The sequence below is a fragment of the Balaenoptera musculus genome, chromosome 14, assembly GCF_009873245.2.
Source record: "Balaenoptera musculus isolate JJ_BM4_2016_0621 chromosome 14, mBalMus1.pri.v3, whole genome shotgun sequence".
Classification (NCBI taxonomy): Eukaryota; Metazoa; Chordata; class Mammalia; order Artiodactyla; family Balaenopteridae; genus Balaenoptera; species Balaenoptera musculus.
In genome coordinates this window covers 29,918,131-29,944,263 of record NC_045798.1, presented here as the reverse complement: position 1 = coordinate 29,944,263, position 26,133 = coordinate 29,918,131, and the positions used below count along the sequence as shown (strand labels likewise).

The window sequence follows — 26,133 nt, the reverse complement described above, 5'->3', positions numbered from 1 at the left end:
ATATGGTAGTTCTATTTTTAGTTTTTTAAGGAACCTCCATACTGTTCTCCATAGTGACTGTATCAATTTACATTCCCACCAACAGTGTATGAGGGTTCCCTTTTCTCCCTGTGGAGTCATTTAAATCATATTTCTATCCTTTATATTTCCTGTAAAGCGAAAGTTAGGTCTAAAGGCTTAACAATATGATGCCATATTCCCCACAATGCATCAAGCCTAGAAGTCTGAAATGTCAAGGAATCCCATCTTGGTAATGATAGTTTGGATCAATTGGTTAAGGTGTTGACCACCATTGGAAAGGTCTTTTCCCTTTGTAATTAGCAAATAATAATCAGTGAGGTTATACTCTATCATTGTTGCAAACAGCCTTCATCCCAGCAACTCTTTAAGTCATGGTTTCAGTTTGTGAATAGATCTAAGTATTTCATTAAAAATTGATTGATAAATGGTAGTTTTCTAATTCTAGTATTCCTTTCCCTTTCATTAGCTGGTGTCATCCTGTCAAGAAGAGTTTCCCCTCATTAACTGAGAATGGTCTGGAGTTCCTTTTAAAAAGTCAAAGTAAATGCTGGGTTCTTTACCTTTAATTCCCATTTTCATAGTAAGAATTTGGGATAGTAATCACTGACAACTGAAGCAAATTAGATATTTCTCTCTCCGTCTCCCTGTCTCTCTCTCTCATACACACACACACATATCATGGACTCATGCATTTTTACTTTTACATTTTTATAATCATTTAGTTCTTTTCGATGCTCAGTTTGTCCTCTGTTTGCCCTTGAGAGCTCCTTACAGCTGATGCTCTGACGTGTCCTTATTATCCTTTGCTGTAAATGTTCTTCCTGGGTCTCTTTCCACGGCTGAGACCACGTGTCTGTCCTTTGCTACAAACAGCAGCTTCCCCTCCCCGCCGTGTCCCAGCAGCACCTCCATCTGAAGCGACACCTCCTCACTCTAGACAGTGTCAGCCAATACATTCAAGGCAGAGACAGCTTCCCCAGCCCCGCCAAACCCTGGCTTGACACGTCAATGGGCATCCAGGAGAACCCCAGCAGATGCACAGTGCCCGGCAGGGTCATAAGGGGGCCCTCCCGAGGGCTCGCGGATTATCTTACTGAACTGTGAAATGTCTAGCAGTTGATTCCTCTTACCTGGCATAGTAGTCGTTGGGAGGGACTGCTTCTTGGAAGAACTGGAACTGGTACAAATACAGTCCAATCAAGTGTCCCGCAGTGAAAATAGCCAGCAGGACACAGAGACAGCTGAACAGCAAGGGGTCGAAGGTCCGGCACCAGGACCACCAGGTGCACAGACCCAAAAACACAAAGAAGTACACGGACGAGGTCAGAGAGGGCAGCATCATTCCTGAGGAGGGAGAAACGCTAGAGTGAGACACCGCGTAGACGCGGAAACCGTGCGCCGCGCAGGAAACGTCACTATTGGAGATGACGTGAATTTCCTTCCTATGCTTTTAGTACAAGTCATCACACTTTATTGATAAAATCAGAATTAATGCTATTCTTATTGTGAAAAAAAGTCACATGTAAAGTGAAATTTGTAAATATGGGGAAATACCAGATGATGAAGAAACCCTACCTGTGGCGTTTGGGCCCCGCAAACATCCACTTTTCATACCAGTAGAATTTAGCTTATTTACTTGCCTGTTTCCATCTATCTACTCTCCCCCAATTCTTCAGGAATACTGTATGTGCACTCTAACTTTCCCCAATAAATTTTTAAAAATAATGATTTGCTTTTGTTTGTTAACTAGGATTTATAATACTATATTCTGTGGCAGCTAAAGTCTCACTAAACCTTTGCCCTGCCTGATGAAATTTGATTTGCACTATCACTAAAAGGGGAAATGTAAAACGAGGTAATTCCTTTATAGGTATTTAAAAACTTTGGGGGGAGCAATGACTTCTCATCAAAATCCTGAGTTACATTTCTTGAGAAATACTATTCACTTTTCCATTTTTTAACTTTCCTATGGAAAAACAGTTAAATTGTTTCATCTCATGAAATTTCACCGAAGCAGGATGGAATAAAGTTCACAGTACCTCTGGGGCAACAGGGAAGGGGGCGAAGATGGAGATAACATTTTTATGGAACAAGCAGCCCACAGCCAACAGCGAGAGGAAGTGAGCGTCTGTGCTGGAAGATTACAATCTAACTCTAGAAGAAAAATAGTCTATCCTGGAGAGTTACATTAAGATTACTAATGACTCAATGTAAACAGAAAAGCTTTCAGAAAGCACATGTGCAGCTGTGGACGGGACCACGAAAACTGTCCCTTGTCCCAGATCACCATTCACAGGCTCTGAGGGAGGGCAACAGTTGTCCAGATCGTCACGTCGAAAATGATGTCACCTAACAGCTATGGAAGAAGACTGCTTTACAGAGGTTAATAGCAACCATCTAAAAACATAACACCTAGATCTGAACGGGAAAAGCTACGTGTGCGTGTTTGGTTTATACATGTGGCCAATTTTACAAAAGCTACAGCTATGATTTTGGTGCCACGGAACAGAACTGTTTCCTTCTTTGTTTTCTCCTCAACCCTTCCTTTCATTACTCGCCAGCTCCCTCCTTGTGCTCCATCAGGAGTTGGAGACCCTCACCTGATGAACCGAGTAAAATCGTCACAACAACCTTCCCCGCGGTGGTTATCATGTTGCCAATGAATTCCTTAAGCTTGGAAGCCACAGAGGCCAGCCTGCGGAAGAGTTTTAATTTCGTGCTTTCTTCCAAATCGCCTTCAACACCATCTCTTTCCTCTAAATCCTCTTCATAGATCAGTGCCTCTTCTGGGTCTATTTTTTCTCCTCCAGCCTAAATAAATGAAAAAAAGAAAACACTGCAGTCCAGAACTCTGCCTATCCACCCAACAGATTATATGGTTTGCTATATACAGGCCAGTCAATGAGGTGAATTTCACAAATCAGGAAAAAATGCAGACAACCACTCAACCACGTTAAGCACCCCCAGGTCTTCAGTGGTCCCTGTGTAAAGCCCAAGGAACTCTGATCTTTCCTGAAAAAGTAAACAGGAAGCATCGCTAATCATAGGGTCCCTAACAGCATTTCATCTTACCTACATGAGCTCATTTTTTACAGGCAGAAGAAGAAACTGTCTGAAACATCTATTCATAATGTTAGCTGCTTATGGTTCCTCAAATTTACTGAGTTTGCCACCAAGGTGATGGGAAGTTTGATGAATGTGTCCATGGCTTAAACGGAAAGGATGGGCCAAATCAGCACTTAGGAAATCCCTTTTCTTTCGGGAGTTTATCTTTGTTCACTATTTTAGTATTTCCTGCCCGTGGGAGGATGAGTGGTCCCAGCTACTTGGCTAAATAAACAGTCGCTTCCTATCTTATCCTTTTAGAGAATCGTGCACCAGTCCAATCCCAGGCCATTCAGGACCTCAGGACCATCACTAGAGATTCAGGGAGGAAACACATGTACAGCACATACAGATACTTCCATGGATTATTTTATTTACATATACTATACCATGGATTATTTTATTTTTTAAAAACATCTTTATTGGAGTATAATTGCTTTACAATGGTGTGTTAGTTTCTGCTTTATAACAAAGTGAATCAGTCATAAAATATACATATGTCCCCATATCTCCTCCCTCCTGTATCTCCCTCCCTCCCACACTCCCCATCCCACCCCTCTAGGTGGTCACGAAGCACCGAGCTGATCTCCCTGTGCTATGCGGCCGTTTCCCCCTAGCTATCCATTTTACGTTTGGTAGTGTATATATGTCCATGCCACTCTCTCACTTTGTCCCAGCTTACCCTTCCCCCTCCCCATGGATTATTTTAATCTGGGTATACTGTGGGGTCTTTTTGTTTGTTTTGTTTTTAAAGAATACATAAGAATTTTTTGGCTAATTACAATCTTATCCTGGAAGGATTAGATTTTTTTAAAGGAATTATAAATATAAACCATCACCTTAAGACAAAAGGAGCCGGTTTTAGATGCATGAAACTTTGTTTGCATTCACCCCAGGCTGACAGGCTTCATCCTGAAAAGACGGCAGCTGTCTGCAGAGCCAGAAGGCTCTTTAAGCCCAGATCAGACATGGAGTCAAGGCTTGGAGAGTAGCGCCTGGCTGTTGCATTTTCCCATTTTAAAGTTTCCTTCTTTTTTTAATTTTTTTATTGAATGAAAGGTTCTTCAAATTCTATAGTGCTTTACAACTTTCAAAAGTTTCACACACATGATTTCATATAATTCCATAACAAGCCTTTTCCCCCCACCCCTATATTGCCCCTCCCCCCTTCCCTCTCCCCACTGGTAACCACTAGTTTGTTCTCTATATGTGTGTGTCTGCTTCTTTTTGTTTTTATTCACTAGTTTGTCATATTTTTTAGATTCCACATATAAATGACATCACACAGTACTTTTCTTTCTCTAACTTATTTCACCTAGCATAATGCCCTTCAAGTCCACCCACGGTGCTGCAAACGGCATTATTTCATTCTTTTTATGGCTGAGTAGTACTCCATTGTGTATATATATATATATATATATATATATATATATGTACCACATCTTCTTTATCCATTCCTCTGTCGATGGGCATTTAGGTTGCTTCCATACCTTGGCTATTGTAAATAATGCTGCTATGAACATCAGGGCGCATGTATCTTTTCGAATTAGTGTTTTTGGTTTTTTCAGATATATATATATATATACTTTCTCGATACACTTAGTTCAGGTATTACATAATATTCACTGCTGGTGTCTGAAGCTCCATCTGTGCCCCAGCTCACTGGAGGAAGCCAGGCACAGGAGACGGGTACACAGCTCGGTAAGTGCTGTTTGCCCAGGTGGGTACAGACCACTCGGGACTTACGTTGGCTGTTGATGAAGCCAAGGCTACAGGATGCACCCCCTCCCCTACATACACACAAACACACAACACACATACGTACACACACCACACACACATACACACACACAATACACACACATACACAATCCACACACACAACACACACATACATATACACACACAATACACTACACAAAGACACACAGAGACACACATATACACAGAGATATGCAGAGACACACACACATACGTACACACACAATACACATACACAGAGACACACAGAGACACACATGCACGCAATACACACACAACACACATATACAAAGACACACAGAGATACACACACAGACACACAGAGACACACACACAACACACATATGCACACACACAATACACACCCATACACACATACACAGAGACACACACATACACAATACACACACAACACACGCATACATATACAAAGACACACAGAGACACACACATATATACACACAACACAGACACACACATACACACACAGGGATTTAATCCCAGGCAATTCAAGTTCATATACCCAAAATGGGTTTTGCATTCTACTGTATTCCATCACAGCACATTTGTACTTTTTCTGGAAGGAAAAAGAATGTTTCAGGCTTATGCATTAAGATTTTTCTATCTGTTCAGAGCTCAGTATGTACCAGTGTCGCTAGTAAGAGATAGAGCCCCACACGTGTAAACAAGTAAAAAAATTAACAACTAAATATCTCACAGCAATAAATGCTATTCTGAGAATTAAAATAGGGTGATGTGATTGCGAGTGTCAGGGCAGCTATTTTAGATTCTGAGGTCAGGGAGAGCCTCTCTGAGGAGGCGACATTTAAGCTGAGATCTGAATGTCACAGAGTCACCAGCCACGTGAAAATTCTAGGCCAGAGCCTTCCAGGCAGCGGGAAGGGCTGGTTGAGCCTCCATGGTGTGTCCCCAGACCCACTTCCTCCTCCTCCTCCTCCTCGTTGTCAGCAGATACCCCTACGTCCCGCCTCACGGAGACAAGAGGGCTGAGCCCCAGCCAGTGCATCAGCCCACCCCCTGCAGCCCACCTGTGGGCAGGTGCTCATGGCCCCCTCCTGGGACGGTGGATGAGCTGCAGGTGCTGGGGCACCTGGTAGAAGGACAGCCCACCACCCTCCCCTGCCCCGCATCACGCACGCTTGGGAGTTTCAAAGTGAAAGTCTCCAAGAGTTGGCTGGATGCACGGCGGCACGCCCCCAACACCTGAACCCGCTCTAACAGGACTTTGATAACCCACCACTCCACCCAATGAGGGGAACAACAGGATCTGTTTCACAGGGTGACTCCAGCGGCTGCAGGGGGAGGGCAGGGGGACCCCGCGGCCAGGAGGCTGTTCTGATGGAGGAGGGGGCAGGGAATGGAGCTGAAGAGCGTTCGTGCCTTGGCCGAATGTCTTGGAGGTCGAGTCAGCAGAACTGATTGGTAAATGTCACGTGGAGGGAGGAGGGGTGGAGGAGAATCAGAGGTAGTTCCTGCACTGTTGTTGTCTTTGCTGATGAGGTCAGGACAACCAGGAGTGGAGCAGGTTGGGGAATCCAGTTCTGAGATGAAGGTGTCACGGGGGCAGCTAGTGTAGGATTCTGGAGTGTGGAGAGGTCTACCTGAGGTTCACTGCCAAAGTCAGGGGTCTGATGAGGTGACCTAGAGAGAACACAGAGGTGCCCACCTGTCGGAGCTGCCACACCTGGGACCAGTCTGTCTCTCCAAACTTATCCTCATCTCTTGGCCCAGAAACATCACATGCAGGGAACCACATGGAAAACCCAGAATCCACAGGTTCTTTGCCTTGGGATGTGCTGTCCCCACCCCATGGGAGCCCTTGCCCAGTGTCCAAGGCCCCGGGTCCCAGGCCAGCCTTCCTTCAGCTTCTCCATCTCCCAAAGCTGAGTTGCTGTGGGGACCAAGCTGAGTTGCTGTGTGTGCTATGGCACTCACATTGCCTTCCACATGGGGCATCTGTTGCTTAATACCTCCCGCAAAACAGGTGGGTGACACACTAAAAATCCCTCCTTGAGGAAGGAAGTTTGTCCAAAACCTTGAGTTCCCATACTTGAACAAGGAGACAGAGAGAGAGAACACAGGTAGAGGCGCCTGGTCCCAGTCAGAAACATACTCCTAACTTTCATAATAAATGACTTATTGCTCAGTTATGGAATTGCTGCGGATGTAGATTAAATCAAATAGAAATCTCTGGTCAAGAACCTTCGTGAGCTTAGACAAATGCATTTCCCTGACCTCTCTTGGGCGGGACTGGGGCCCCTGTGATTTTTATAAACATACCAGCGTACTTGAGGTTTTCCAGCATTTTTGTAGCGGAATCCCTGGGGCTTTCAGTTAAAAAATACTTTTTAAACCTGCCAAGCTGAGAGGGAGCCGAAAGTGAGCCCCTACCGTCCAGGCCAGTGCCAGAACTGCTATTAGCCACATCAGGCTGGCTTGGTAACAGGCTGGCTTTGTCCCCAAAACAATCCATCTGTGCAGTGTAAACCCCGATGCCCTGGAAGCGCCTCAGCTCACCCTACCATATTTACCAACGAACAGCCTTAGTTGCTGGAGTTGTAATCTGTCCCCGTGTCGGAACCCAACTTGGTTCTGGCCTTGGAGCTAAGAAGGAGTAGCTGTAAATAAAGATTTATCCCCCTGGTTCCTGAGCTCTCTTAGTAAGGAAAGACAAAGAGGCCCTTTATAGTTTAAAAAGCCAAATAAAATATTACATATCAGTGTTGCTCAGGTCTAAGTCTACAACTTATCTGAAGAATTGTAAGTGCTTTAATGCATCTTCTTTAAAAGCCCCTGACTTCGAAACACACCAAATGTACTAAGGTAGCATCTCATGTCACGTGAGGATGCTCCAAGTGCTACAGAGTCAACTGTGTGAGAGGCCGTGGTTCCCCGAGCCTGGACAGGGCCTCCGAGTCCCGCCCCGCCACTGCGTCCCACCCTGCAGCCCTGCCCCAGCAGTCACAGCATTAGCTGTTATTCCCACTCAATTCTGCACCAGGAAGACACCATCAATTGCTTTCAGTAGAACCCAAACATCATGTTTCCTTATCCCCAAGCACTAAACAATTCAACCTGGGTTGGACTAAATCCCAAGAATCACCTGGGAATCTTTAAGAGGACAGATTACCAAGCTCCACCTCAAACTTCCTACATCAGAAATTCTGGGAGTGAATCCCAGGAATCTGTCTGATTAAAGAGCTGCACAAGGTGATTTGGAAGCGACCAGCCTGGAATCCATGCCCTTGCTGACATCTGCAACCTTGGACCAACTCATCCTACCTGAAAATACTGTGTTTGAGTCGTATACTAGGCAGACTCCCTTAATTGGAAAATATATTGAAATAATTTATCTGTGGAACCTCTTTCTGATTTCAGCCAACCTTTAGATGTTAGACCAGAGATTCTCATGCTATGGAATCCATTTTCCTCTTCCTCTTGGGTAAAACCAAGCTATTAAAAACATTTCGATGGGAGGGTATCAGAGTCACAGATAATGAGCCAAAAGATCCTGGAGGCAAAGGGAACATTTTTCTAAGATGTCAGAGTTGTTTAGTTAACAATTTATCTCACAGAGTGGGTTCATCTCAACAGAAGAGCCCAAGGAAGGAATAGGCCATGATGTGAGTAATCGCAGCAGAGGAACAAGTCTCATCCATCGCGTCCTCGCGGCCACAAGCAGCCGGAGAGAGCACGGGAGCCGTGCTGGTGTGGGGTCACGTGTGTTATGTAAGCCTAACGTGACAGCGTCGCACAGACAAAGCCAATATTTTATTCTGCTTCTGCGCTTGTTTTAGGAAGATTATTTTTCCAAATGTATAAGAGCAGTTAAATCGTTCCCTGTTCCATTTGGAAAAGTGAGTATAGACATGTATGCTTTCAACCACTTCCTACAGAGTAATAAAAGTTTAATAAAGGACAGGCAAAGACACACTGAATTAGCAGGCAGTGACCCGCTGGGTGAGCCAGGACCACAGGCCTGGGGAGCTTTAATAAAACCAGTCCTAGTACCACTATATGTTTGCCTGCCTCCCAGAGATTCTGACCGAATGGGTCGGGGATGGGCCCTGCACCTGGACCTTTACAAATTCCCAGGTCAAAGGCAGTTCAAGGTGGTGGCGAAGGAGGAGCCTGAACTCACCTCCTCCCGTGGACATGACAAATATGCAGCTACACATGGATCAATTTCCCCTGAAAAGAACCTGAGAACTAGCTGAACACCTGGTCCCCAACAGAGAATAGAAAGGGCCACACCCAGACAGGCAGGGGAGGCATGTGGTCTCACTAACCCTACAGCCAGTGAAATGACAGCAGTGTGACACGTGCTGAGACTGTATGTAAGGGAGAGTCATTCGTAAATCCGAAGGCATCAGCTGGAGGGGTGGGGGATGGTGGAAACACTCCCCAGAGACAGAGGTGCCATTGCGCTCCCCCACCTAACCTGCTGGAGCAGGCAGGTAAGCTCGAACACAGGGTTGAGCAATTGTAGCACTACCCCGCTGACCTGCTGAAGCCGGAGAGCTCCAGTGGCTGAGGCGGCTGCGCATGAGTGGTCTTGGCAACCTCCCACTCCTGCCCTAAAGCTGACACACGCACACAGACAGGGCACTCTCCTCTGCATTGCTGAAGCTGTGGGCACACAGTCAAGTCATTTTCGCACTGCCTTCCCAAAGCAAAGGACCAAGCCTGGCCCCCACACTCTCCAGCTGAAGCCAGCAGGAGCATACAGTCCAGATAGAGACACAACTTGATTGCCTGGCCCTGGTGGCCAATGGGGCTGGAGACCCTGAGCTCCATGGCACTGGAGCAATCGGAAAGAGAGCTCTTGTCAGGCCACCACCCCCAGGGCACTGCACATATAGCAGGCAAACACAATCCCTGGCTTCCTTTGAAAAAGGTCCATTCATGGAACCTGGAGCCTCAGGTTTCTCTCGCACCTAGAGGCTAAGGAAGGGTTCCCAGGGAAGTAAGCAGGATGACAACATCCTCATACTCCCTTGGCCTCACTACAGCTCAATGAGACTTCCTAGGAAGGAGCTTGTGCACTCCTCAAGAGTCTCGATTTTGGCAACTGTCGCCCAGAGGACACGTCCAGATCTCCGCATCTGGAGAACAGCAGGGATTACAATTGTGGCCCCATGGGACTGTATATATCTGCATACTTTAGAAGCTGTTGCCTGAGAGACTGGCTTCCAATCAGCCTAAGTGCTAAATGAGAGTCCTCCCCTCAGAACACTGACAGGTCCTGACACACCCTCAACAACAGGGCCATATCAAGAACTACAAAGATTCGAGAGACCACCAAGAGCTAAGGCAGGGTTGAACAAGAAGGATCATTCCTACGCAAGGCCACTCCTTCAAGACTAAGAGAGGCAGCAGTTTTGCCTGCTACATAGAAACAGTCAGCAAAATGAGGAAATATGTTCCAAAAAAAAAAAAGCAAGAGAAAACCTCAGAAAAAGACCTTAATGATATGGAGATAAGTAATCTACCTGATAAAGAACTGAAAGTAATGGTCATAAAGATGCTCTCTGACCTCAGGAGAAGAATGGATGAATACAGTGAGAGCTTCAACAAAGAGTTGAATATATAAAAAAAAGAACCAATCTGTGCTGAAGAATACAATAACTGAAATGAAAAATACATGAGAAGGAATCAAAAGCAGATTCGATGACAGAGAAGAACAGATGAGCAATCTGGAAGACAGGGTAGTGGCAATCATCCAATCAGAAGATCAAAAAGGAAAAAACATTTTTTTAATGAGGATAGTTTAAGGGACATCTGGGACAACATCAAGTGTACTAACATTTACATTATAGGGGTCCCAGAAGGAGAGGAGAGAGAAAAAGGGGCAGAGAACTTATCTGAAGAAATAATGGCTGAAAACTTCCCAAACCTGGGAAAGGAAACAGACACCCAGGTCTAGAAAGTGCACAGTCCCAAACAAGATGAACCCAACAAGATCCACATTAAGACACATTATAATCAAAATGTCAAAATTAAAGATAAACAGAGAATTTTAAAAGCAGCAAGAGAAAAACAACTGGTTACATAAAAAGGAACCCCCAGAAGACTACTGGTGAATATTTCAGCAGAAACTTTGCAGACCAGAAGGGAGCAGCACGATACATTCAAAGTGCTGAAAATAAAAAACACAACCAAGATTACTCTATCCAGCAAGGTTATCACTCAGAAGTGAAGGAGACATAAAGGGTTTCTCAGACAAGCAAAAACGAAAGTTCATCACTAAACCAACCTTACAAGGTATGTTAAGGGGTGTTTTTCAACCTGAAAAGTAAAGGCCTTAACTAGAAATAAGAAAACATGTGAAAGAGAAAAGTCTCTCTGGTAAAGGCAAACATATAGTAAAGTTAGTGGATGAAACACTTCTAAAGCTATTATGAAGGTTAAAAGGCAAAAGTAGTAAAATCAACTGTAACTACAGTAAGTAGTTAAGGAATACACAAAATAAAAAGATGTAAAATATAACATAAAAAGCATAAAATGTGGAGAGGGGAGTAAAAATGTAGTGCTTTCAGAATGTATTCAAACCTAAGTGACTATCCACTTAAAATAGATTGTTTTATATAGATTGTTATACGTGAGCCTCATGGAAACCAAAACCCAAAAGCTTTAAATAGATAGACAAAAAATAAAGGGAAAGGAATCCAAACATAACACTAAAGAAAATCATAAAACCACAAGGGAAGAGAACAAGAGAAGAAAGGAACAGAGAAGGTTTACCAGAGGAAAAAAAAAATATGAGAAAACAATGAACAAAATGGCAGAACATACTTATCAATAATTACTTTAAATGTGAATGGTCTAAATTCTCCACAAAAGATACAGGGTGGCTGAATGGATAAAAAAACAAGAGACTCACTTCAGATCTAAAGACATGCATTGGCAGAAAGTGAAGGGATAGAAAAAGATATTTCATGCAAATGGAAATTTTTTAAAAAGCTGGAGTTGCAATATTTAGATAAAATACACTTTAAAACAGAGACTGTAAAAAAGACAAAGAAGGGCATTACATAATGATAAAGGGATCAATACAAGAGGATATAACATTTGTAAACATGCACCCAACAAAGGATCATGTAAATTTATAAAGCAAATATTAACTGACATAAAGGAAGAAATGAACAGTAATACAGTAATAGTAGGGGACTTTAATATCCCATTTGCCTCAATGGATAGATCATCCAGACAGAAAATCAATGACACATTTCACCAGATGGAAAATAGATATATACAGAACATTCCATCCAAAACTGCAGAAAACATATTCTTTTCAAGTGCACATGGAACTTTCCCCAGGATAGATCACGTGCTAGATCAAAAAACAAGTCTCAATAGATTTAAGAAGACTGAAATCATATCAAGCATCTTTTCCAACCACAAAGGTAAGAAACTGGAAGTCAATTATGAGAAGAAAATAGGAAAAAACACAAACACATGGAGACTAAACAACATATTACTAAGCAATCACTGGGTCAATGAAGAAATGAAGAGGAGATTTAAAAAAATACCTGAGACAAATGAAAATGGAAACAATTTTCCAAGATCTGTGGGACACAACAAAAGCCGTTCTAAAAGGGAAGTTCATAGTGATACAGGCCTACCCTGGGAAACAAGAAAAATCTCAATTAAACAAACTAACCTCACAGCTGAAGAAACTAAAAAGAGAAGAACAAACAAAACCCAAAGTTAGTAGAATGAAGAAAATAATAAAGATCAGAATGGAAATAAACGAAATAGAAACTAAAAAACAACAGAAATGATCAGTGAAACCAAGAGTTGGTTCTTTGACAAGATAAAGACAAGTGCTAAGTCTTTAGCCAGTCTCACCAAGAAAAAAAGAGAGCGGGCCTAAATAAATAAAATCATAAATGAAAGAGGAGATGTTACCACAGAAATACAAAGGATCATAAGAGACTACTGTGAACAATTATATGCCAACAAATTGGACAACTTAGAAGAAACGGATAAATTCTTAGAAACACATAACCTTCCAAAACTGAATCATGAAGAAATAGACAATCTAAAAAGACCAAATAACAGTAATGAAACTGAATCAGTAATTAAAAATCTTCCAACAAACAAAAGTCCAGGACCAAAGAGCTTCACAGAGGAAATCTATCAAACATTTGAAGAAGAGTTAATACCTATGTTTCTCAAACTATTCCAAAACATTGATGAGGAGTGAATTCTTCCAAACTCATTTTACAAAGCCAGCATTACTCTGATACCAAAACCAGACAAAGAGGCAACAAGAAAAAGTTAGAGGCCAATATCTCCAATGAACATAGATGCAAAAAGTATTCAATAAAATATCAGCAAACCAAATCCAACAATACAGTAAAAGGATTACACACCATGATCAAGTAAGTTTTATTCCAGAAATGCAAGGATGGTTCAACATCCACAGATCAATCAACAAAGAATAAAAATCATACGATCATCTCAATAGATGCAGAAAAAGCACTCAACACAACTCAACGTCTGTTTACAGTGAAAACTCTCAAAAAAGTGGGTATAGAGGGAACATACCTCAACATAACAAAAGCCACATATGACAAACCCACAGCTAACATCATACTCAACAGTGAAAAGCTGAAAGCTTTTCCTCTAAGATCAGGAACAGGATAAGGATGCCCACTCTCATCACTTTTTTTACACACAGTGTTGAAAGTCCTAGCCACAGCAATTAGGCAAGAAAAAAATAAAAGACATCCAAATTAAAAAGAAGCAAAACTGGCACTATTTGCCCATGGCATGATACTATATATAGAAAACCCTAAAGACTCCACCAAAAAACTATTACTACTAATAAAAAAATTAAGCAAAGTTTCAGTATACAAAATTAATATACAGAAATTGGTTGCATATCTATACACTAATAACAAACTATCAGAAAGAGAAATTAAGAAAGCAACCCCATTTACAATTGCATCAAAAAGAATAAAATACTTAGGAATAAATTTAACCAAGGAGGTTAAAGACTTGTACTCTGAAAACTATAAGACACTGATGAAAGAAATTGAAGATGACACAAATAAATGGAAAGATATACTGTGCTCAAGGGTTGGAAGAATTAGTATTGTTAAAATGTTCATACTACCCAGAGCAATACACAGATTCAATGCAATCCCTACCAAGTAGCAATGGCATTTTTTACAGAACTAGAACAAAGAATCCTAAAATTTTTATGGAACCACAAAAGACCCCAAATAGCCAAAATAATCTTGAGAAAGAACAAAGCCAGAGGTATCATGCTCCCTGATTTCAAACTATATTACAAAGCTAGAGAAATCAAAACAGTACAGTATTGGCACAAAAACATACACATAGATCAATGGAACACAATAGAGAGCCCAGAAATAAACCCACCCATTTATGGTCAATTAATCTATGACAAGGGAGGCAAGAATATACAATGGAGAAAAGACAGTCTCTTCAATAAGTGGTGTTGAGAAAACTGGACAGTTACATGCAAAAGAATGAAACTGGACTACTCTCACACAATATGCAAAAATAAATTCAAAATGAGTTAAAGACTCAACCCACCCCAGACCTGGCACAGTGCTCCAAGCAGAGATCAGGCTCCCTAAAAAAGTTCTGATTGGAGTTTGGAACAGACAGATGGATGGGAGGATGGGAAAGGAAAGTGGTGGATTCCAGGGTAGGTACAGCACTGCTCAACCTTTTGACATTTTAATAATAAAGACATGCATTTTCTTTGCATCTTAGTTCATCACAAGTAATTATTTGGGTCCTGAACCTTTCAGGACACTTTTAGGCAACAGGAAGGGTCTGTGCGCCCTTAGAACTGTGGCTTTTGTCATCACTCCCTGAATTCTTCATTTCTAGAGGGAGCACAGCAGTCAGAAGAGCTAAATTTAGCTGGTTCTCATAAAAGAAAACGGGTGGTTCAGGGTCAGTAATAATCTCTGTAACCAAAGACAAACAGAGACGGATGACCGTGTCTTTGTGCTTGAAAGCCAGGATCTAGAAAATGGAAAGCAGGTGACTCTGGACTAGATCTCAGGTGGGAACTGAGCAGATGCCTAATTAAAAGGTGACAATAAAGAGATTGATTTCTTCCATTCTTTGTTTCTCGCTCTTAAAAAAATAGAAACTTGAGCTTCAAAGTTGAAGCTTGACGTGCAGCCCAGCTGACCATTTTCTGTGCCAGATGCTACAGCAGACTAACGAACGTTAGGTATTAGAAAGGAGGGTGCAGATTTGAGGTTCCGAAGGAATTTCCAAATAACATTATCGGGACCTAAATGTTACATCACTGAATTTTTAATGGATGTGCAATGATTTATACTGGAATATTCTTTATATCCTTCATGTTTGATTTGTCAGACTATTTAGAAGATGCCTCTTGAAGCAGACTAAGTTGAGACTAAAATTCCTATTTGAATAAAGATTTAATTTATCATAAATTTAGTTCAGTAGTATATTAAACTATTATCTGTTTCAAAAAAATAAGGCCTGAAACCTCGTTAAATAGCTAGAAAGACCCAGAAGTATATAAACATACAGATGCTATCAGCTTGGTAAAATTACTGATGTAATTGGTGTTTTATTGCACAGATAACCTTTCTACACAATTTAATTTTCATAACACAATTCATTTTTTTAAAGGCTTAAGAATCAGAATCTTTTTCTCAGTTATGATTTGTCGATCTGCTTCTGAATTAAAATGAACGAATAAACAAGACCACAGATACGTCAGCTGGAAAAGAACCTTTTATGGCACTTGGGGAGTTGGTTCTTGACTGAGGTCTGCTCTCTGTAAAATTCAAGAACAGGGGCAAAGCCTCCCACCCATGCCCCCTGGGGGTTTTTAGGGGGAATCCTTGGATTTGTGATGCCCTTAAAACAGCAAACTTGAGGCTCATTATCAAGTCCATGAAGATTAGGGAAGATTCCTGAGCCTTCTCCAGGAATTAGTTGCTACTTTGAAAGCATGCTAGATTTGAAAAGGAATTCTCCCAGGCACCAGAGGATTGATTAATCTGCCATTTCTCCACTGAGATAAATGAAAGAAGAAGGAACGCCAGCAAACACTATCCTTTCAAAGGATCCTTGGGACTTCCCTGGTGGCGCAGTGAAGAATCCGCCTGCTAATGCAGGGGACACGGGTTTGATCCCTGGTCTGGGAAGATCCCACATGCCGCAGAGCAACTAAGCCCGTGTGCCGCAACTACTGAGCCTGCACTCTAGAGCCCGCAAGCCACAACTACTGAGCCCGCGTGCCACAACTACTGAAACCCACGTGCCCTAGAGCCCTTGCTCTGCAACAAGAAGCCAACGCAATGAGAAGCCGGTGCACCACAACAAAGAGTAGCCCCCGTTGGCCGCAACTAGAGAAAGCCCACGCACAGCAACAAAGACCCAACGCAGCCAAAAAAAAAAAAGCCAGGAATTAAAAAAAAAAAATTCAAAGGATCCTCAAAAACCAAGCAATCTAGAACACAAACGCCAAGATTTACAAGTAGTAGGAAGTATGCTAGGGACTTCAAAATAAAACAAATTCTCTTGCTTATTTCTCCTGGCCATGTATTTCTATTCTTTTCAGACTCTAGCTAGATGGTTCCCCGGTAAGATGTATTTCCTCCTGGATTCATCTCAGAAGATTCACTCTAGCCTGCTCCCCTGGGCCATCTGGGGGCTGGAATGTACTAAGAGAATGGAACTTAATATCTAAATTAGACCCAAACAAATTTAACCGAGAGGGAAATCAACCTCATAATAATGATATTTAGTATTTTCAAAGCCCCAATAAATAATGTTTAGAGTATCTACCCCTCTTTTCCTTATTGTTAAATAATGTCATCAATAATATATAGGGCACAGATATTTAAACAACTTTCAAATGGGAGAGAGGTACCATAAGCCTGTCTTGGAGAACCGAGGGGAATCAGGAAGGAAACATGATTTTAGAATTAGTCAATGATATCGTGTCTCTTCTTCACCAGATGTGTGATCTTGACCTTAACCTAACATCCCTTATCTTCCGTAGGTCAGTGTAGGTTTTCCTAGTTTTATGGCAACAGAGAGTTTGAATTTGGAGACAGAAGTCCTTTTTATAGGAAGCTTTGTAATTCAGTCATGGTTGTCTGTTACTAAAGACACAGAAGGGATTCTTTTACCAAGTGGGATGGCCTCAAACACACCCTCCAACTTAGCTTTCTTTCATTCTACGAGACCCTGAATTTGAAATTTTTGAGATTGTTCTACTGCCTCTCAAACTGGAGAAGAGCAGAGGGAGAGCAGGTGCCCTTTATTATTAAGTCCTCACAACAATCTCTGCTTTGCAGAAAAAGAGAATAAACAATTTTCCCAACATCACACAGCCACCTTAGGCGGCTTCCAAGTCTGACTTTAGAGTCCACTCAATTCCCAGTAAATATCCTTTACACTCCATCTATAATATGAGGATAACTGAAAATCAACCTCACTTTATAAATAATAATAATAAAAAACCCTAAGTCTGGAGAGCTTGAGTTAATGGATTTATTTTCACTGAACCTGGAAAATTTGGGGTAATTATTTAAGCCAGCTGATTTTCAAAACTGTAAATATTATAAAATAAATTTCAAAAGTAAAAATGGAGATTAAAAATTTAAATTCTGTCGTATAATTATAAAGCCAACCAGAAGAAAAAGCACCTTCACAGTTTTATCTATTTTCAGGACACCAAAAAGTGTTGTGTAGTTTGCAAACTTGAATGCAAGAGATGGGTAGTTATTACCTTGCTATATTTAATTTTTATACCATGTACCTTTTTGAACATTTGTCTTAAAAATAGTAGGATATGGATACACAATGTGATTGTATATCTTTTACCCATAAGGATTTTAGGCGATAACATCATTTCTAGTCTGCAGAGGTTAACTGAATCATATTCACTCTTTCTTCATTGTTGTATTTCTGATAAGTATACAAGGTAAAGTGCTGCTTATTTGTGAAGCATGTACATCATCTGCTGTAACTGAGAATTTTCTTCCTTTGATGGCTTCGTGGTTATCATTCTCAATATAAGTAATTTCAAGTAACTTCAGTTTTATAGATTTAATTTCTTGCCAAAGCTTATGAATGAAATATTTGGTATTTGTGTCTTGTGTCAAACGTCCAAATGTACTCTTTTATGGAACTTTTTTCACTGTAAATTTCATCTTTCAATTACCAGATCAATTACTTTTTCAGTCAATGTCACCTAGACTCACATAACAAAGTGCAGTTATTAGAACAAACAGGTCAGGGACAGAGTGACAGCTGTCTCACGTGCTCCCATTCACCACGGAGTGAAATCTGACGTGTCCCCTGGTCCAGCTAAAAACATAGCTAAAAATTCACATACATTTTACTCATTCTTACACTTTTCCAAATGCATGTATTTTTTCTCTGGAGGGCTTTAAAACTACCTCGATGGAAGCATGTGGAGTTAACACACTGACTCAGGACAGCAAGGTGCACAGACTGGAAGCTTCCTTCAAGGTGGAATTAATTTTTTTCTCCTACAACTACCAGGTGTTACTTCTCTAAGACCATTGCAGTAACGAAGGTATCTTGACCATAGGCTATGATACAAATTTGAAAGTTTCCCCATCTGAGTTAACGGCAGATGACAGTGAAGAGACACAGGGTCAAGCCCAGGCCCTTAGGGGATGACGCCTCTCGCAGGGCAGCCCTCATGGTCCCCGAACTTGTCTCCTCGTGGCCCAGGCATGGGTGAGAATGCCCACGCGTGAGTACCACACGAGGGTGTGCCCAGTAACAGCCCAGCACGGGAGGGCATGAAGCACAGTGTATATCTCACTGTTACACTGTCATAACCTACCAAGGTCAAGGTCCCAGAAATCAAAGAAGGAAGAGGCACAAAGTCAGATTTACCGATTCTTCATTCTCAAACTCCAGATTATACTGCGCTGCTTCTTCAGTCACTGGTTTCTGAACGATGTTCCTACAGACCAGCCAGATGGTCAGACTGGCTATGAACATGCCGACGTCAGGCACAAACACTCGGATCCCGTTGCCGGCATCAGCGCCCTTTAAGCTATGGAGGGGAAAAAAGAGGGGGGGAATTTAGTTGTTTTTATGTTGCTATGGTTAAACCATCTTAAAGTATGTTTGAATCTTCTTAATGATTTAAAATAAAGAATGCTCAGTTTCTGCCCAGAAGGTACCAGAAAGCTTTTCAACAACCCCAGTCTTATGTAATCTACTAAGATTCAGGAAGCTTCCAGGGAGTTTTAGAAATAGTATAAAGAACCCTAAACCAATTCTCACTCCTAAAACGTGCTAATGAACTAACTTGTTATTAAATAAACCACATGTCCAGTACAGAGACAGGTGTTTGCAATCTAGCTGGAGCAGTTAAATACTAGATGTACACAAGCAGCTACGAGACACTGGGCCTTGGAAGTAAATCAAAGTTAGAAGGAAAAACAGAGAAGATGTTAAAGCAATCCTTGAACAGGAGCTCTTCATGATTTTGAATACTGAGTTGATTTTGTTTTCCATCCTGTTCCAAGAAAGATCGTTAACAGAGAACTCAGAAGATTCGGTTCCAGTGTCAGTAGGACCTGACAGCTGCCTTTCACTGGAGGCCTTCCCCACGTCCTGTGTCCTTCCTCTGCCCCAAAGAGATAACACTGTTTGTCTTCTTTATCTCACTGGACTCAGATAGGAAATTATGCATGTAAAGATACACAGTTTTCCATATACACTTCATGTGATGAAATACATACTGTAGTCATTTACATTGGATATGTGATATATTGGTAAAAACATAATAAATAGCAAGACCCCATCACCTAGAAATAACTGTGTTAACATTTTAGTAAACTAAAAACTCATATGCTATCGCTTACATGTGGACTCTGAAAACATGATAGAAATAAATTTATTTACAAAACAGAAATAGACTCACAGACATTGAAAACAAACTTGTGGTTACCAAAGGGGAAAGGCGGGGAAGGGATAGATTAGGAATTTGGGATTAACATACACACACTACTGTACATAAAGTAGATAAGCAACAAGGACCTATTGTATAGCACAGGGAACTGTACTCAATATTTTGTAATAAACTATAATGGAAAAGAATCTAAAAAAGAATATATATGTATACATATATATATGTATATATAACTGAATCACTTTGCTGTATACCTGAAACTAACACAACATTGTAAGTCGACTATATTTCAATAACATTTTTAAAAATTAGTAATAATATCTACCACTTACTGAGCAATTGCTTTGTACTAAGAGCTTCGTACATATTATTTAGTCCAACCAATCACCATAAAGAGTTAGGCATTATTACTTATCTTCCTTTTACATATGAAAAAACTAAGGCTCCAAAAGGTAAACTTACTTCCCTAAAGTCACACGGATAATCAGAGAGAGAACAGAATTATCCTCAAGCTCCCTGTAAGTGCAAAGTTTATGCTGTCAACCACTGCATCCTCCTGTACGTATCCCCACAGCCTTCTCTTCCAGTCTTCCTTCTGTGCATGGACATGCGTTCTTAGAGTTAACAAAACTCGGCTCATACTTTACCTATGGTTTTTGACAATGATTTGTTCATTTAATACATCACTCACATTTTCACAACTCACTGAAGATTTTTAAGCCTCACCACACTCACAGTCAGACAGGATTTACTTAACTAGTCCACTACTGTTGTACATTTAGAATATTTCCATCTATTTGTTACTATAATATAAATAAAAGTTAAATCTTCATTAAGTAAAGAGTCTTCTTATCCAAGATCTTTTAGGAAGAATTCCTTAGACCAGTCTAACTGGCTTTTTATAAAAGTGGTCTGGAAGAGGGCATCCCCTGTAGAAGCTTTGATTTTCCACACGACTCTAAACTCTTCTGAACAGAGAAACACGAAAGTGATGAGACATCCCTTTACTTCCATAAATAAAACACGCGTGGTTGTGTGAAAGGTTTCTAAAAATGGCAAATTCCTTTCATATGGGTTAAGAGTAAGTCAATTATGAAAACTTCATCCAAACTTTATAATTACTTATGAAACTTACAATCCAGAATCGTAATAATGAAATCTGATGATTGATTTCATCATAATAAAAAATGTAGAGATTTGCTGTCTACTGTTAAAGTACATCTAACGTGATCAGACAGAGCAAAGGAGAATTAATATCGTCAGAATGAGAACTCGGAGAGAGGCCAGAAAACAAAGGCCAGGCTGGGGCGGGGTAGGGGTGTTTCCTGTGAGGGGCTGTCAGGGGAGCTGGTGGGTCCTTCCCGGGTGGATTTGGGGGGATAAATTATTGTAGCTCTTTTGTGGAAAATGAATTGACCATGGCATTTTATGAAAAGCACCAACCAAGCAGACTGGAGGGGAAAGAGCTCCTACAGAAAGCCAGCAGCGCCGGGCTCCTTCCATCTGTGCTCTGCAGGCGCCTCCCAATTTGCAAACAGTGGCTTTGAGGCTACAGCCCCAGCTTTGTGCTTCTTGGTCCCCAAAGAGACACTCGATAGCCCACATACACTAAGGGAGTAAATGAACGCAGCTTGCAAAAGCAATCCTCCAACTGCTATAACAGAATTCAGCTCCTGGATCCAGGACTGGGCTACAATCCGACTCAGAATGGAATCATTCAGCCACAGAGGTGCCAACCTATTAACTGCGGCTCTCGGGTCCCGAGCTAACAAAGCAGCACATTCATGGCACTGCCTAGCGGACACAATGAGCCTTCAGAAGACGACAATGCGGGCCGTGGACAATGCCCAGGTCAGAGTCCAACCGATATGTCCTGTGGGGACCATCTTATCACTGAAGTCTCCTTCTTCACTGTCTAGACCAGTGTCTACTGAGTTACATTAATCAGAGCGCGAGTCCTCAGAAATGCTGCAAATTAAAGCAAAACAAGACAAAACGAAAGGAGAAAAAAAACAGTTGCTGGTCAAATAAGTGTTAGAAAATCACAACGAATATTATTATAGTAAAGAACTTGAGAAGTTCTGTAGTAAACAATAACTTTGAGTTTACTTAAGCCTCCGTTTCCCAAATTTATTTGACCACAAACCATTTCTTAGTTTTATCTAACACCTATTATATTCTGCTGAGCTAGTGCTCACGGCGCAAGCTTTAGAAAATGCTGACTCAGTGTCTCCTCACTGGTCTATAGTTTTGATCACATGAATGGACAGTTTGGAAATTATACTAACGTGTAGCTAATCTTTATACATTTGGTTTTGAATAAGCCCCTAATAATTGCAGTCAGTGACACCTCATTCCTCTCCCTCAGCCCTCCCCCCATCTATCCACCCGCTCACTCAGGAAGTCACTGCAGCCATGGAGCTGGAAGAAACCAGAAACGATCTAGTCCATTTCCTCATCTTGCAAAGAAGAAACCAACCCAGGGAAGGTTGAAGCCTGGGCCAAATGCACAGCTGGCGGCAGAGCCCTTGTTGGGAGCTGCCACTCACTGCACTTGCCCCCACTTCTACCTGCTGCCGCAGCTTCCCCCCACTCACCGCTCCCACTGCAAGGCCCGATGGCCCATTCCAACCCCATCCCATGCCACCTCTGTGCTGCGCTGGACGAATCTGCTCCCAGATCCACTCTCCCTGCTTTCCTTCCCTCTCCTGTCTACTTCTCCACCTCCCTCTGGACACCCCCGAAGGCTCACCTTGCTGGGAGATCCCCCTAGGGAGTGCAGGGCTGGGCTGTGCCCACCAGGCTCCTCTTCTCTGCCTCCCGCTTAAATGTTGATGAGTTGGCAAGGTCTGGTCCTCACTTACTTTTTCTAACTCCACATGGCAGACCTGAATGACACACCCACCGCCGAGGCTCCACTCAGCATCTGCACGACGACTTATAAATCTGCACACCCAGTCCAAGCATGTCCCCGAGACCCATTTTCCTACTAGACATCTCCATTCAGTATTCGACAGCTTTTTACAACTAAATGCTATCTTTATTCCAAAATCTGCTCTTCCTCCCTTATTCCTCACCTTGAAAGATGGTGCTGCCCCCAGTGTAGCAACCAGGACAGAACCTGGGCCCTGCCATCTGTCACAGGAAACCTGGAGATTCTGTCTCCATGCTTTTGTTTCTCTTCCCCGCCCTCCTCTTTTTTGGCTTCTGGATTATTGAATAGCACCCTTGTCACTTTGCCTCAGGGCGTCCCCTCTGCTAAGCAGGCCTCCACATTAGCACCCGAGCTTAACTTTTAGAAGCACACGTTGGGCATGCCCACCGCCCTGCTGACAAGAAAGGTCCATAGTCCCAAGCACACCCGCGAGGCCCTCAGTATTGCAGGCCCATCTGCCTTGTCCCTTGCTATGACTTCCTTGGACCTCAAATTCCACCCATGCTGACCGCATACACCAGGACAGGCAGGTGTTTGTTCCTCCGAGTCAGTGTGCGATCTTCTCCCTTGGACCACAACGCCCTACTCACACACGCTTCCAGGGTGTCCTCATCAGTCAAGACTCACCTCCCACACCTCCACCTCGAAGCCTGTCCGCCACCTGCCACCTTTAGATGCCTAAATGCCTATGTACACTTAATACTTTATGTCGCTAACTTGTTTGTGAATCTCTGTATCCAGGAGGACTATATATATATATGTGTGTGTGTGTATGTTTACATATTACGTTTGTGTGTGTGTGGCGGGGTACAGTGCGTGCTCTGAGTACAGGCTGGCAGAATTAATGTTACCTCCAAATATTTACTCTTTCCTTCCTATGACAATAGTTTGTGCAAAGTACTGTTGAAGAATTAGATCTGCTGTCTGCCACAAAGAGCCCCGTACTTTAGCTCGGGAAAGGTAAAGTACAAAGGGCAGGGCACGTCACTGTGGTCTGGGGAACAGCTGAAGATCGAGGGGTTGATGAGTAACATCTTAATTATTTGGACACAATTTAATTTTCAAAATTGGAAATTATAAGCCATTCAGAATACATATGCAGTTTTATTAAATGCAGATATTGGAGAAAACATTTCAAGAAAAAGAAATATGTGTTATAGCTAATGAACAATGAGTGGCTCGATTTGGTGGGATTTTTTATTTATTCATTCCAAAGATATTTATTGAGCCTCTAGCACATGCCAGGCACTGTCCCTGGGCACTGAGTGTTGGTTATGAAAGTGTCTTAAACACAGAGATAAATCAGGAAGAGGGGTTATGGCCAGGTCCTCCCTACTGGACTCGGATTTCTGGCAAAGCATCCACACAACCAGAACGGCTGAATTGTTCAGAGCAAATGAGGCCCTACCGTCATCATGGAACTGAGACTGCAGAGGAAATAGTGAGATGGTCTTGAGAAGTGGTGCCCAGAGGCGGTGTTTCCATGAGCGTGAGGTGTGGTGTGGAGGTGGCAGGTCACCCTGGAAGCCACACGGGGTTTGTGCCTGAGAGAGAAGTCTTGACTGACAGGGTGGAGGTGAGAGTTTTCTTCTCATATATGTTCTAAAGTCAACAGTGTAAATTAGATGGTCCAGGGACCAGGCACAGCACAGAGTAAATATTTGTGGAAGCCTCCATAAACGGATCGTCGATGTGCATTACAGAGCATTTAACAACAAATTAAATTTTATTTCAAATAAATTCTGCATTTGAAACCAGGCTGACCAGGTTATGGATAGAAGCCCTATGCTAATAAATTCACGAGATCAATGAATACATGTCCCCATAAAATGTTACTCTACATAGCTTGACTTTCCAGGCTCAGCTCAATTACATTTTCCATATAGAAAAGCACATGCTAAACTACTTAAAACATCATGTTCTCTACAACAGGCAGACATTTCCTTTCCAATCTGGTTACAGTCACATTGATCCTATTTGTTCAGAGTGATTATCCCTCTTGAAAGGGGGTCAAGGAAGCTGGAAATTGGGAAAAACCTACATATCCATCAAGAGGAGAAAGAATATAGCCATAAAATACTATGAATCAGTAAATCAGTGCAAATGTACGTGTGACCATCTACATCAATAAATATGGATGCATCTCACAAACATAATATTAAGCAAAAAAAAAAAGAACTAGCAAACGTACAGAATATAGACCAGTTAGAGATTCACCCACAAAGAGCTCCATGAAAGTCAGGACACAGGGACTCAATCACCTGTGTTGGTAGTGCCCAGGTTCTTAAGATCCTTGAAAGCTGGTTGGTACATACAAAAGTATATCTTTAATGTTTCATATTATTTTTAAAAGTCAGAAGAGACATACTGCCCAGAATTCCTCGTGTAGAACACATCTTGAAAACACAAAGTCAATTATCTGCCTGGGAAAGATAATGACCAACTGATGCAGTCATGGCCATGATTATATTTGGTCAGATTGACTCATTAATCAAATTCAATTACCATCCTCCTATCCAAGTCCAGGGATGCAGTGAGGCAGGTGTGGATATTCATGGGCAAACCATTTTGCTTTTGTAAGTTTCAGTTTCTCACCAACAAAATGACTTCTTGGGGTCATCCCAACTGTCAAGTTTCATTTTGACTCAGAAAATTCAAAATAAGGAGGCAGGGAAATGAAGACGGGGCAAAGAAAGAAGAGCGCATTGGAGTTTCAGGTATGGCCGAGAAGCAGACTCAGGAACAAACACAACCGCCGTCACCTTCAGCAGCTAGAAAAGAACCACCTCATTTATGCCATTCCTTTTGGGAAGCGAGTCCTTTGGTTCAGAGTTGGTAGGAAGGTCAACGTCAATTGAATTCCAATAAAATAATTAAAATGTCAAATGAGCATTATTTAGATGAATATGAACTACTGAGATGGTTACACCTGGTTTTCTGGTGGCCTCTGGAGCCCAGGCACAGATGCTCGACCGCGGCTCCACAGAAGCGGAGCTGCACAGGGCCAGGGCAGCCCCAGGGCCTCTCCCCGAGCTCCCATCAGGGTCCCACTTCAACTCCTAGATGGACTGGTTCAGCTCTTCTTTCCTCCAGGACCTTCACTTCCCCAGTAGCGCCCACAACTGTGCACAGTCTAGCTCCTGAAATACATTCTTTGCCTCACACCCACTCCCCACAAACCCTGACTGACCCACCCCCATGGTGATCCTCTAATTAGCTTGCACAGACCTTGCGGATGATAGCGACATGGGAAGCGAGTAAAATGTAACCTGTGTAAACTGCAGCCCTCACTCCGGAGCTGGGTGATTTACTCCAGGGAATTGGAAGACACACGGTCTCGGGGTCTCCTCTG

The 26,133-nt window shown here is 42.2% G+C and overlaps 1 protein-coding gene across 4 annotated transcripts in view; it reads right to left on the bottom strand.

The window, feature by feature from the left end:
* PIEZO2 (piezo type mechanosensitive ion channel component 2) overlaps positions 1-26,133 on the bottom strand; it is a 348,479-nt gene that overhangs the window by 133,948 nt on the left and 188,398 nt on the right. For all 4 annotated transcript variants that reach the window (XM_036823700.1, XM_036823703.1, XM_036823702.1 and 1 more), the window contains exons 5-7: positions 18,820-18,982; positions 2,622-2,832; positions 1,152-1,365 (exon numbers count right to left, since the gene is read on the bottom strand). In XM_036823700.1, coding sequence (XP_036679595.1) covers positions 1,152-1,365; positions 2,622-2,832; positions 18,820-18,982 — 588 coding nt within the window. The remainder of the gene's footprint in view (positions 1-1,151; positions 1,366-2,621; positions 2,833-18,819; positions 18,983-26,133) is intronic.